At 49.0% G+C, this 13766-nt stretch overlaps 1 protein-coding gene across 1 annotated transcript in view; it reads left to right on the forward strand.

Annotated features, from left to right (window-relative positions):
* Window positions 1-13766, forward strand: part of LOC147672972 (sulfotransferase 6B1-like) — a 266092-nt gene that overhangs the window by 208978 nt on the left and 43348 nt on the right. The window contains exon 5 of the mRNA XM_086947847.1: window positions 1155-1249. Coding sequence (XP_086803973.1) covers window positions 1155-1249 — 95 coding nt within the window. The remainder of the gene's footprint in view (window positions 1-1154; window positions 1250-13766) is intronic.

Genomic DNA, 13766 nt, shown 5'->3' on the forward strand with positions numbered 1-13766 from the left:
TAAACAAGGAGAGTCATGGGATTTGTAGTTGGAGGAGCCGGAATGGAACTTCCGGGTTCTATTCAGTGGGTCTTTAAACCGTGTAGGTAACACGGAGATGTAATACGAACCATGCAGAAGTGTGCATTCTATGTGGAACCAAAAATCAGGGAATAAAGATTGTAGTATTTTACAGACTGTATAGTTCCGACATTTCGTTTAATCCTTGTGTGGTCGTATTAAATTTCAGAATTAGCATGGCTTCGCGTTGACGCAATTTGGCCTCTACATCTCCGCCTCTTGGGTCAGGGTCGATTTTAGATATCACAGTCCATTTCAGATCATGTTCTCCATGGAGCTGGTCAATCCAATGTTGAACTAATGGGGCAGTGACAACTTTTCTCTTTATTCGTGATTTATGTTGGGACATCCTTTGACGTACTTCCTGAGTTGTTTTACCTATGTACACTATGTACCTATGTTTACTATCACACGGATGGTGGCCTGCTGGGGTCAGCATACCACCATGTTTGTGATTGCTTTTAAATAAAGCAATCTTATTTTCGTAACACAGCCTGTTTGCCTCAAAGGAAAACAGGATGGGTTTAAAGAAGATAAGTTTGTAAAACGTTTTTTTTAACCAGAAAACAGAGGTCACAGAGACCACTGTCTACTCCTAAAAAAATGTTTTTTACAACATTGACAAAGAGGAATGGGTCCCTAAGAGCCCCCTTCATGTTTGCGAGTGGCTTACTACCTCCTTTGGGGTGTCTGTAACCTTTCAATGATTTGTTACCATTGGTTCATATCATTAGAAATCACAGACTGGAAGGTACGCACTACACATGCCTTTTTCAATTTGCAATTTAGTATGTAGTGGCAAACCTGTTTTGCGATATAGTATCAAACGACTGAATCACCATAAGGGATCTGAACATACCCAAAGGCTATTTTGGAGTAGCAAAGGCTCTGATTGTGCAGATCAGAGTCTTTGTGACCACAAAAAACCTTTAGCCCTTTGTGCAGAATGTAGTGGCCAGAGTGGGGACACTATGGGTGATAATTCTGAAAAGTATATTGTTGATCTGTTCATCTGTAGGGTAGAAAAGTGCTAAAATGTAGTGTATCCTCTGTTTTTGGTGACACTACTTCACCTACATGCCTTTCTGTTTCAGTGACCTACGGTTCATGGTTTGAACATGCAGTTGCCTGGAATGAACATATAGATGATGACAATGTGATGGTAATAATGTTCGAAGACATGAAAGCGGTAAGAAGTGTTTGCTGGTGGTTTCCATCGCTTTGTGGGGTTTAGCATCCACTTGGAATATGTACATAGTTGTTTGAGACTTAAATGACACAATGGCCCAAAGACAGTAACTCAGCACATCCCTATCTCTGCTCTACTGGTCCCGAAGAGTAGTGGCGGCCGACACACTGAAAAGGTGGTGAGGTGGGTTGAGAGGATGTGGGGTAGCCTGGAGTGGGGTTAACAGTTAAGAAAAAAAAACACTTTCTTGTAACTGCTGGCTGCATTGCTCCTTGCGCCTCTCTGTTCTGCTGTTTCCTGGTCCCAGCAGACACTGGGACAGCAGCAGAGACTCTCTGTGCAATCTCCATGCTGCTCTCATGCTATGAGAACAGCCCAGGGATTGGCCTGAGCGTGCTGGTTTGACGCTCCACTCAGGGCAGGGAGTCTGTGCTGTTTCTCCAACCCGGCTTTTCAATACAGCTTGGTTGGAGAGACCTAAGTGCACATGTGTGTTTTTCCGGTCAAAGATGGCCTCCCAAACACACATGCGCACTTATAAGTGCGCAAACTAGTCTTCCCCCATGGCCCCGCCCCGCCCCTCCCTGCACACGCTGAGTCAGAGCCCGCAAATTAAAAATAAAACAATTATAGTAAATCATTTTATCTTTCACATGCTGGCTCTGAGCAATTGGGATGACACTCCCCCGCCAATGCGAATGAGCCGCCCCTGCTGAAGAGGCATCCAGCAAAGCTTTAGCTGACAGAAAAGACTCTTTGTATGTCAAGCTGCTGCACTTCTGCTGCACAGGTTCAATTATGAGGAGTTTAGGAAATTAATATAGAGCAAAGGCAGATCCCCCATGCACACTGTCCATCCAACATACACACAGATTCACAGTGTGAGAGGGGACACGTGTAGAAGACCTGGATGTCTCTGGCAGGTAGTATTTTGAGGGTACCACTGTCCTGTTCACATATAACAAGTTCATTACAGTTACTTGTGTCCCTGCCATGTAATTTGTTGAGGGTACTGCTGTCCTGTTTACATATGCCAAGTTCATTGCAGTACCCAGCCTGTCAGTGGCAGATAATGTGTTGAAGGAACAGCTGTCTTGTTTACATATACCAAGTTCATTACAGCTTCCTGTGTGTTTTTGGCATGTAGTATGTTGAGGGTACTGCTGTCCTGTCTATACGTTTCAGATATACCATGTTAATTAAAGTTACCTGTGTGTCCTTGGTGGGTAATATGTTGAGGGTACTTCTGTCACAATCTCATATAATAAAGTTCATTACTGTTCCCTGCATACCCTGGACATGTAATATGTTGAGGGTTCTGCTGTCCTGTTCACATCTCCCAAGTTCATTACAGTTCCATGCATAGCCTTGTCATGAAATATGTTGAGGGTACTGCTGTCCTGTTTAAATATGTCAAGTTAATTACGGTTCCCTGTGTACCATTGACATGTAATATGTTTAGGCTTTCCTGTTTTCAGTTTCTATTTTTAGTATATTCTGGTGGGGTTTTTTCAGTGTGTTCAATATCTTAAAACACAGTTGTTATCAGTGGTTACACATTTGCGCGCCACTAAAAACAACAAAAAAAGTGTTTTTCCGGTGTTTATGGAACGTTTTGCTTTTATTATTGCTTGCTTTCTGCACTGATAGAACATGGTATATAGACAGTGTACTTATAGTGTATATAAGGTCCAAATATATTTTTGCTAATTAAACTTATTGTAGTACACCATACAATACTTCTTCAGTGAGTCTTTGGTCATGTGTGCTCTCTCTTTCCTTCCCAAGTAAACTTCTGTGAAAAGGCCCTCTCAACATTGGCACTTGAGATGTGCAACGCCAAAACAGCCAGTACACAATTTGTTAACTCTGGCCACTGACAGAGCTTTTCATGCCAATACTGGAGCACTTGAATATTGCGAATCTCATGGCAGGTTCTGCTACATTTGCATTGAGCTGGCGCTTATGCCCTCAGAGTTAGTGAAGCGGTAAAAAATGAAGCAGCGGGGGCGTGGCCAAGATGGCGGCGGAGTAGGACGCCTTTCCGTGCCGCTCCGGCGCTGATCCAGCAAAGCATCTAAAAGCACGAACTTGGGGGAGTTCACCTGCCCCAAAAGCGGCGGGGAAGTCCGCCTGATGGAGCGGGTGGCTTTGGTGTGGTCGCCGAGGCGGTGTGACCCCGGGTGCGCCTCTGGCATCGAACGCACCCAACGGCCTGTGAGACCCCGGGCTCTCCTGACATCGAGGCCCGGCGCGGTCGATGGGCGGGGCCCTGGATCTGCCCTGAAGTCGTCGGAGCAGGCGGAAGGCTAGAAGGAGCTGCACATAGGCGACTGGTGACCTAGCGGCGGACTCAGATCGTACCCCCCTGCCCCTGGGGGAGGTGAGGCACCGGTTCCTAGCACTGGCTGTGGCACTTGGACGAGCGGCGGCGTTCTACGATCTGCACCACCCACCATTCCCTCTGCGAGGCTGGGCTCGGCTGGCATCTGCCGCCTGATCGGGGCTTCGAAGCCCGCCACTACACTTGACCACGAGGCGCGGGGCCTGGGCGCTGTGCAGGGCCGAGATTACTACGGAGCTAAGGAGCGGACCTTCCAGTGGCTGTTGGCGCAGCACGTGTTCGGAGGAGGCCCGGAGGGCACAGGCAAACAGGCTCTCGGGTCTTACCCTTCTTGGGCTCTGGTGGGACCCACGGATCGAGTAGCTGTGTGCGGGGGACTGGACATACTTGGTGGCATCCGTGAGCGCCTTCCCGACCGCTTGGTTTGCCTAAAGGCTCCGCTGCTCTCCAGGGCCACGTGGCGCCGGACCAGAGCGCTGTGAGCCGCCATGACTACTATGCCGCGCAAACGGGGCCAGGGAAAAGACAATGCCCCGAAATCCTCTCAACAACCGGCCTCCCCTGGAGCGAGTGGATCGTCGAAGCAATCGGACGAAGATGCCCCAGCGACGAAGGCTTTCATGACAGAGTTGTTTGCCTCGATCAAGGAGGACATCTCTGAGCTCAGGGCGCAGCTAGCCTCCGACTTGAGGGAGGTGCGGAGAGACGTGGACGGCATAGGCGAAAGGGTGGCGACCCTGGAAGACCGGGATCTGAGCGTGGCTACCGACGTCCATATGCTTCAGCAAGACATCATTCGCCTCACAGAGCAAAATCTGGACTTACAACTACACACGGAAGACCTTGAAAACCGCTCCCGTAGAAATAACATCCGAATACGGGCGGTGCCATGGGACGGTGAGGCTGGGGACCTACGGGGGTACGTCCAGGAGCTGTTCCTCCAGGTCCTCGATGAGGAAGACACGAAGGAGATACAGATGGACAGAGTACACTGGGTGGGACTGCCACGGCGCGGGGGGGGCCCCCCCCTGACATTCTGGTGTGCGTCCACGATTTCCAGCTCAAGGAAAGGATTCTACGAAAGGCCAGGACCATCGAGTCGCTACAGTTCCGGGGGCATCGGCCGCAACTGTATCAGGACTTGGCTGCATCTACCTTGCAAAAGCGGAGGGAGTTCCGACCGGTGACAGCGTTCCTGAGAGAGAGGGGCATCGCCTACTCCTGGGGACACCCTTTCAGGATCATTTTTAGGTGGCAGAATCGCCTTGCTCAGATCCGCACGCTTCAGGCGGCAAAAGAGCTTTTGGGCCTGGAGGATGTGCCGTCTTCGCAGGCCGCGACGGCTTCCCCGTCTCGGCGGCGCCGCCGTTCATCTTCATGGCACAGGGTGGGGGTTCCCCCATCAGACAACGACCAGATCTTTCTACCAGCCTGCAAGAACGGGGAGCAGCAGTCGCCTCGGTGGCATCGGCCACGTTGACCGACTCACAGCATAGCTCTGGGGCGGCGTGATCCCCGAAGAATGGCGGATCGGCGCCGGAGGGGCCCGGGCCTTCTGGTCGAGGGGTTTTGAAAGTACTCTTGTGGGAGACGACCTCGACTGTGGTCAAGGGGAATAATATCTTCATTCCCCCGGCCTGCTCCTTGAGTGGGGGCCTCCTATGGACTTCGGCCTACTGATCTCGATGAGTATGGTTACTGCACTTTTCCTTTTGATTTTGTACAATGTTGGGTTTACATATCGTTTAGGGGGGGGGTTTGGTTGGGGGTTGTTGGGGATGGGGGGGAGGGACCCGTGACGGAAGGCCATTGGGGGTGAATGTGGCGTGCCTGCGGATGAGAGCGTACTTTAATGTTGAGGTTGTGGATAGGCGAATGTTCTGGAATCGCCTGGGTGTTTTCTGCCTGGGGGTGGGGAGGAGTGCGGGATGGGTGCCAATTGGATTGCTGAACGCGGGGTCTGTGGTCTGTATTTGCCATGCCGCTTAGTATAGGGACGTGGAATGTCAAGGGCATGAACTCTCCTCAGAAGCGACAGAAGGTCCTGAAATATGTGGTAGACCATCACCTTGATGTGGTAGGGTTGCAAGAAACTCACTTGGCACGAAAGGATGAGTTGCGGCTCCGCCATAGGGCGTACCCCATTGTATACAGGTCCTCTGCTGTCACGAAGCACCGGGGGGTGGCACTATTGTTCAGGGCAACGTTGCACTTTCAACCTGTGGGGGTCCGCAGCGACAAGGAGGGGCGTTGGCTGATGGTAAAGGGGCACATTCAGGGTAGATTGTGTACGTTTGTTGTGCTTTATCTGCCCAATGCCGGTCAGAACAAGTTCCTGCAAGACTTATTGGTTAAGGTGGGGGACTTTGCAGAAGGTCTCATGTTCCTGCTGGGCGATTTCAATTTGGTATGGGACAGAGATATGGACAGCTCGGGGGGGCGGCGGGCGGACACAGGGTTTCTGATTCCGCGCAGCGTGGGGTGGAGGAGTTGGGTCTAATAGATGGATGGCGATTTTTTCACCCTGCCGTGAAAGACTATACGTTCTTTTCCCATGTGCACCACTCCTACTCTCGATTGGATCACGTCTTCCTTAGCCAGTCCCTTAGAGGGGACATTCTAGATGCCGCCATTCTCCCGATATCGGTGTCGGACCACAGCCTCATGGTGCTCACGCTCCGCTGGTCGCCACCCGACACCGCGAATCGGAAGTGGTACTTCCCTGCATCGGTGGTCAGGGACGAGGTCTCCAATCGAGCCTTACGTCTGGCCATACGTGAATTTTTCGATTGCAATCCCCCATCGGACACTTCTCTGATGACCACGTGGGACGCCTTCAAGGCGACGATCAGGGGGACGTGCTTGGGCCTCAATTCGCAACTGAACACTCTGCGTAGGAAGGAGAGGGAGGCGCTGGAGGCCGAGGTGCTCGCGCTCGAGAGGGCACACAAAGCTAACCCCTCGAGGATAACCCTGCGTCCCTTGACGGCGGTTAGGGGCAAGCTGAAGGCGCACTATACAAACAGGGCCGAACTCACCCTCCTGCGGCTGGGACGGCACTCCTACTCCAGTAGTAACAAGATCGGCAGACACTTGGCCCGACAACTGAGGGATCAGAGGGAGCGTGAGTACATAGGTGGGGTTAGAGACTCCGCGGGAGCGCTCCACCATCGTGACGGGGCGAAGGCGGACATATTTGGCCGCTTCTATGCTGCTTTATACGAGGGAGAGGAGCTAGATGCTGCTAAGCAACGGGAGTTCCTGCAGCGTTTGCCGCTTCCGCAGGTCTCCAAGGTCTGGAATGACTTGCTAGACGCCCCGATCTCGAGGGAGGAAGTCCTCTCCGCCATCAAAAACTTGAAATTGCACAAAGCCCCCGGGCCCGATGGGTTCACTGCAGTTTTCTATCAGACCTATGCAACTGAGGTGTGTGACTTCCTGGTCGCCCTATTTAACGACATGGCTGGGCCCGGTGTGAATTCCGGGACCCTCGCGGAAGCGGTGATTACGGTACTGCCGAAGCCGGGGAAAGATCCGGAGCGGTGTGCCTCATACCGCCTCATAGCCTTACTCAATATCGACGCGAAGCTGTACTCGGCGATTCTGGCAGGCCGCCTCCAGGACCTCCTACCGTCGATTGTCCACGCCGATCAGTCCGGCTTCATCAAAGGTCGCCAGACGCACGACAATATATGGAGGGTGATCCACCTTATTGAGAAAGCGGACAGGTTCCGCATTCCGGCAGTCTTGGTGGGCCTGGACGTGGAGAAGGCCTTCGACCGGGTGGACTGGGGCTTTCTATTCCACACATTACAGGCGTTTGGCTTCTCCGAAAGATTCATTGCCATGGTGAGGGCCAACTTCTGCAGCCCACGCTCGAGGGTGGCAGTGAACGGCCACCTGTCAGCATTCTTCCAGCACTCCCGGGGCACCAGACAGGGGTGCCCCCTCTCTCCCTTGTTGTTTGCGCTCAGCATTGAGCCCCTGGCGATGGCGGTTCGGGTGCATGAGGGGGTTAAGGGCATCCCATTCACAGGAGAACAGCACAAGATCTCCCTTTTTGCGGATGACGTTTTGCTTTCAGTGGCCGACCCCGCTAACTCTCTTCCATGCGTTCGAAATATCCTGCTGGAATTTGAGGAAGTGGCCGGCTTCAAAATTAATTACAGCAAGTCTTATGTCCTGAACCTGACTCTGTCACAGGCCGAGGTGGCACCGGTGAGAGCGGCGATGCCTCTGGCCTGGGCCTCGGGCTCCATACTATACTTGGGAGTCCACCTCACCCCTACGGTGGGTGGCTTATTCGCGGCCAACTTCCCGCCCCTCCTGGCCAAGACGCGGGCAGAGCTGGAGAAGTGGAAGCCCAGATTCCTATCCTGGCTGGGTCGGGTGCACGCCATCAAAATGGTCCTTCTCCCCAAATATTTGTACCTGTTCCAGGCCCTGCCGATTCCACTGAGCTCTTCCTTTTTTAGCCACCTTAAGTCATTGATCTTGAAATTTGTCTGGCAGGGTGGTCGGGCGCGACTTTCGTTTGCACTCCTGCGACGGCTGCGGACTGACGGGGGGGTCGGCCTCCCGGATTTACACCTCTATTATAAAGCTGCCCAACTTAGAGTCATGGTGGAATGGTCACAGCAATTTTCCGACAAACACTGGTTGCATATGGACCGGAGTGTGGCGGGTCGGTCCATCTGGGATCTGGCGTGGAAGCCAAAGCGGGACCGCCCAGCGAATACGTACATTAGTACCCCCACGGGGACTACGCTGAAAGTCTGGGATACCTTGGCGGGTGATGAGCGATGGACGACCTTTCCGTCTCCATTCACTCCATTGCATTTCAATCCGGAGTTTCCGCCGGCACTCACCGAGGGCCCCTTTGACGCCTGGAGGGAGGGGGGTTGTCGGGCGCTACTCCACCTGTTCCACGGCCCTGACCCCCTGACTTTTGGGAACTGCATGCGGGACTACCAAGTGCAGCCAGTGGAAAATTACAGGCATTTGCAACTGCTCCACTGGGCCACGTCACCGGGAGTGCGGGAGGCTGCGACGAGACCTCCGTCCGACTTTGAGGCCTTCCTCCTGAAAACATCCTTTCTCTACCAACTGCTGCTTCGTTCTGCCCTTTCCCCTAGACCGCGCTACATGGAGCAGTGGGAGGAGATGGTAGGGAGGGATATCACTGATGCAGAATGGTCGGCGCTCTGGAGGGACATGACGCAATTTAATCACTCCATACTCCTGAGGGAGGCGGATTTAAAAACCCTCACGCAGTGGTACATGGTCCCGGCCAGGCTTCACCGCATTTACCCGGCTGTCACGGATAGGTGCTGGAGGGGCTGTGGCCTCCTGGGCGACTTCCGCCACATTTGGTGGGATTGCCCGGTCATCAAACCCTTCTGGGCTGAGATCTTATCCCATATTAAAGATATCCTGAAGTACCCTATCGACGACTCACTGGAGTTCGTGCTCCTGGGCTTGAGAGACCCTGGCCTCGAGCACCAGACGCGAGCAGACAAGAAGATTCTCTGGCTATGTCTAGGCGCGGCCAAACTCACGTTGGCATCAGCCTGGAAGCGGAAAGAGGCACCGGCGATCTCCCTTTGGCACGCTAGACTATGGAGGCTCCTGAGTCTCGAGAGAATGGCGGACATCTTCCTAGGCAACTACAAAAACTTCAAACACATATGGGGCCCCTTGGTGTCCTTTCTCTCTACTGGTTTGCCCTCAGCAGTGTGCCGGCGTCTCTGAGGAATTTACATTTATTTCAGCTCTAAGTATGACTGACGGATGAATGGGGGAAGAGTGAGGCGCCGTCACGGGAGGGGGGGGCGGGTAGCGGGGAGTTCAGTTTGGGTGCTACTGTCGGGACGTTTGTATCGATAAGACGAGGCTCACCTCGACGGCATGGTGATTCTGGACTCCCGGTCGGCTGATCTAATTGAGCAACCCCGCCTTGGGGTGTACGGACAGGACTGCCTACTCTTGCGGCTGGCGATGCCTCTTGTTCACTAACTTTCTTGTATCGCAGCATTGCCTCGTCTTAATCTACTGCTTTCCCACTGTGTGGGATCATCTGTGCACCCTATGTGGTACCTTTTGTTTGATGTTTCATTTCTTTATATCTGCAAAATAAAAATTTTACAAAAAAAAAATGAAGCAGCACTTTTGAAACTACGGATGAAATTCCCCTTTACTGAAAGGATCTAGAACTTGTACAGAGTACCACAGTGAAGTTTCATTGACTTTAAATGCTAGTGGTGATGAAGGGACCTTTATATGCATCATTGGAATCCATTTCTCATACATTGTAAAATAAACGACCCTGAATTGCTCTTCAACATTGCTTTGCTTACCAAGTTGCAAGCACTCTAACATGGAACATGTTGCAGTGCCAACGTCACTAAAGGTGTCGCCCAGTCTACTCTCAAGGAGATGTTTCACATCTACACCAATTATGCTGAACACTTGGCAGATAAGGGTTTTTTCAAACTCCAGTTTTTTTATTATGTCCACTACAGCAGTTATGTTTTCCTGTAAAGAATGCAGTAGAGTGTACTTTTTTTTACATCACTATCAATATGCGACCAAAGATCCTCACATTTCTTGCCTTTGGCATCATCACTCAGCAAAAATTCTGTAAATGGTTGCCAGATGCATAATATAGCATTCATAACCCTTTGAACTGAGAACAAGCAGCTAAAGGACACAGTTGGGATGACTCTTTATTTGATGCCACACAAAGCAAGAAATTTTCAATATTTACGTTTTAGTTCCTGTGCATAAGAAAACAGTGTTCCAGAATGGACTAAAAAGTAAACAACATCCCTCATTAACTCTGAAGAATGTAAAGATGCTTTCAGCATACCATCTAACAAGTGGCAAGGATCTCCTACAGGGAATTATTAGTTCAGCTCAGGTATCAATTTTGACAGGTCATCACAAAACTTTTTCATATACGTAGCTGAATCACTGCAAATACAAACAATATCCCTTCAATCTTTGTTGAACTTGGAAAGAACCTTTTTTTGCAGAGCATTCCAAGTGACACTGCGTTTTCACCACTATCCCAGATGTTTGGTGATAGCGCTCTTTATACATATACTTGTCACTAAGCATGGGCGGAAAATCCGTTCCGCTCGCGGATTTTGCGGATTTTTGGTAAATTCGCAATCCGCGAACGCTCGCGAATTTACCAAAAATCCGCACATTCGCACGCAGCGGATTTTTTTTTCTTGGTGATACAATTTTGCGGGGTGCGGTGTAAGTTCGCAATTGCGAATATGTAGGTGCGGCGGGCAGCAACAATCTCGCACTCGCGAAATTACAAAAATTGCAATTCTGCACAAGAAATCTACTAGCAAGCAGCATAGACCTTCTGAAAATTATGATTTTTATCAGAACAACTCCTCAGGTTGACATTTGCCTGCACTTTTTTGGATTTGAGGCCTTTTGATTTTCTTTGGATAACTTTTGGATTAGAAATCAACTTTCTCATATAAGCTTATTTGGGGCATTACAGTTGCTGTAATGCTGTTCTGCAGAAAAATGAGTTTTGCAAAAGTGAAAGCAGGTTCAAAAGTTCAAACTCATCATTAGTAACCATTCCCTGTAGTGCTTCCTGACAAGGGCCCCTCCAGAGTTCAGTTGCTAGTTGCAACAATTGTATGACCCTGCTCTGACCCTCACAGCAGGCTCATAGAATAGCTACAAGTAGGCCACAAAGGTCCTGGAAAAAAAAATTGCACTGCAACAGAAAGCAAATTACAGATAAGGAAGCAGGTGCCAGACTGGAATTTTAAAACAGTGACACATTAATAAATCAACCGCAAATTAATACATGTCAGTTGAAGCAGGCAGGCAGGTGTGCTTGCTTTTTCCCCCCATAATCTATGGTGATGATGAACCAGAGGGTGGCATTGATGTACCAGAGGGTGGCATGGGTGAAACAGAGGGTGGCAGGGGTAAAACAGAGGGTGCTGGGAACCTGTGATGATGAACCAGACGTAGAAACAACATAATCGTGACCGTTGCGAGCCGACATGTAAGTTCGCAATTGCGAACTGGTACAAAACCCTCGCGAACTGGCAGAAATCCTTGCGAACTGGCAGAAATCCTTGCAAACACAAAAAAAAATCCGCAAATTCGCGAGAATTAGCGGATTTTGCGGATTGCGAGTTTGCAAATTCGCGAACGCCAGATTCGCAAAATTCGCCCATGCTTACTTGTCACTATACCTTGCATTGAATGTTTAAAGCCTGAGGTGTTGGCAGTTCGCCTACTATCAATACTGACCCACCATAAACTGTGGGCTGATGTATTAAGGGTTTTTAGTCATTCTCTGTGGGTAAATGTGATGACACATTATAGGAAAGATTCTTCTGAAACCAGCCAACTTACCTATCAGTGAAAGAATCAAACGCAGCCAAAATATCAAACATGATTTTGATATTTCCTGATACTCAACAGTTTATAAAATAATTAAACGAGACCTAAAACATGCTTCTAGTCCCTGCATCTTTAGACCAAAGACCACAAAACCTGAAACAAGCAAAAGGAAGAAGAAACAATATTTTAGTTCCATCCCTAAACATCAAAGCTCAAGCAGAATAATGTTAGCCCAGTCTTTCTTACAGCTAGCTTGTATAACAAAGTTACATTGTATTGGCCCCTTCAGGAAGAAAATAAATGACTCACTCTCTTTTTCCATTCTTTGAATGGCATTTAGTTTGCGGTTGTTCAGGTGTTTTTTCAGTGTTTATATGTTTTCACTGGTGAGGGCTATTTCTTTTTCAGTGGGGTTTTATCAGTTATTATAGGTTTAAACCTAAAACCCTACAGCCGAAATATGTTGAAGGTTCCGCTGTCCTGTTCCTCTCTCCCAAGTTCATTACAGTTACCTGCATACCCTTGGCATGAAATATTTTGCGGGTACAGCTGTCCTGTTTACATATGTCAAGATCATTACAGTTCGCAGCATGTCCTTGACATGACATGTAATACATTGGGGGGTACCATTATCCTGTTCACATATATCAAGTGTATTACAGTTTCCTGCATGCCCTTGACATGTAATAAGTAGAGGGTACTGTTGTGCTGTTATAAAATATAGCAAGTTCATTACAGTCGGATGTGTGACTGGCATGTAATATGTAGAGGATACTGCTGCCTTGTTTCCATGTACCAAGTTTATTACAGTGTCTCTTATGGTACATATGTGTCTCCATGCCTTATATGCATTTCTCATCCTTAGATTAACAGGTACTTTAGAAGGTACACCAAGTGCACATGATAAGATGAGGACTCTCTGTTCATATACAGATGGGTCACGATAACCCAAGATGAACTTTTATTTGTTCAAATTCTGAAGCACAATATTGCATCATTACTTACAATCATATACACAGCACAAATAACTCGAACATTTCTATAAAAACAGTGTTTTACAACAAGACCCGTTAAAATAACATTTCCTAGATCAAGAGTTCTCTCTCAGACGTTGAAATTAATACAGTCTGGATATTGGGTGTGCCAGCTTATTGCTCTGTGCAGATTTCAGCTCAGGCCTTGTTCAGTTTAAAGATATCTGAGATTTTTAAAGCACTAAGGCTTCAAATCATGAAAATGATATTTGAATAATGAGTAAGCCATTGTGGTTTAATCCTGATATGGCATTATATAGATATACAAAGTTACCAGAGCGAGACAGGGAGGCCGAGCTCCCTCTCTCAAAGGCCCCTTGCTATGGAACTCCCTCCCACCACAGTTGAGACGAATCTCTAATCTTTTTTCTTTTAGGAAAAAATTAAAAACATACCTATTCACCCACGATTAATTCACTTCTGTTCCCCACACTGTCACCCCCTCAATAAGTTCTTTCAACCCTTACAGAAGCCACGCGCGGAGATACCCCTTCGGGGCTGATTCAGGCGCGCTATAAGAATATAAATAAATAAATAAATAAATACAGAGTGAAATAAATGTTTCACCTGTTTGTCCAACATCCCGTCAGACTGTCATTCACTAAGGGTGCTTCATGTGTCCTGGATTTCAGAATCTGTCATAAGGAACATGTTGGAAGACAGAGAATGACCTGTTCAGCCTTTTGTTATAATGTGTTGGGTTGTGGTACCTGCAGGCTCAGGTGACTGTTTGTGGAGAGGTCTCATGCTC

The sequence above is a fragment of the Lissotriton vulgaris genome, assembly GCF_964263255.1.
Source record: "Lissotriton vulgaris chromosome 7 unlocalized genomic scaffold, aLisVul1.2 SUPER_7_unloc_1, whole genome shotgun sequence".
Lineage (NCBI taxonomy): Eukaryota > Metazoa > Chordata > Amphibia > Caudata > Salamandridae > Lissotriton > Lissotriton vulgaris.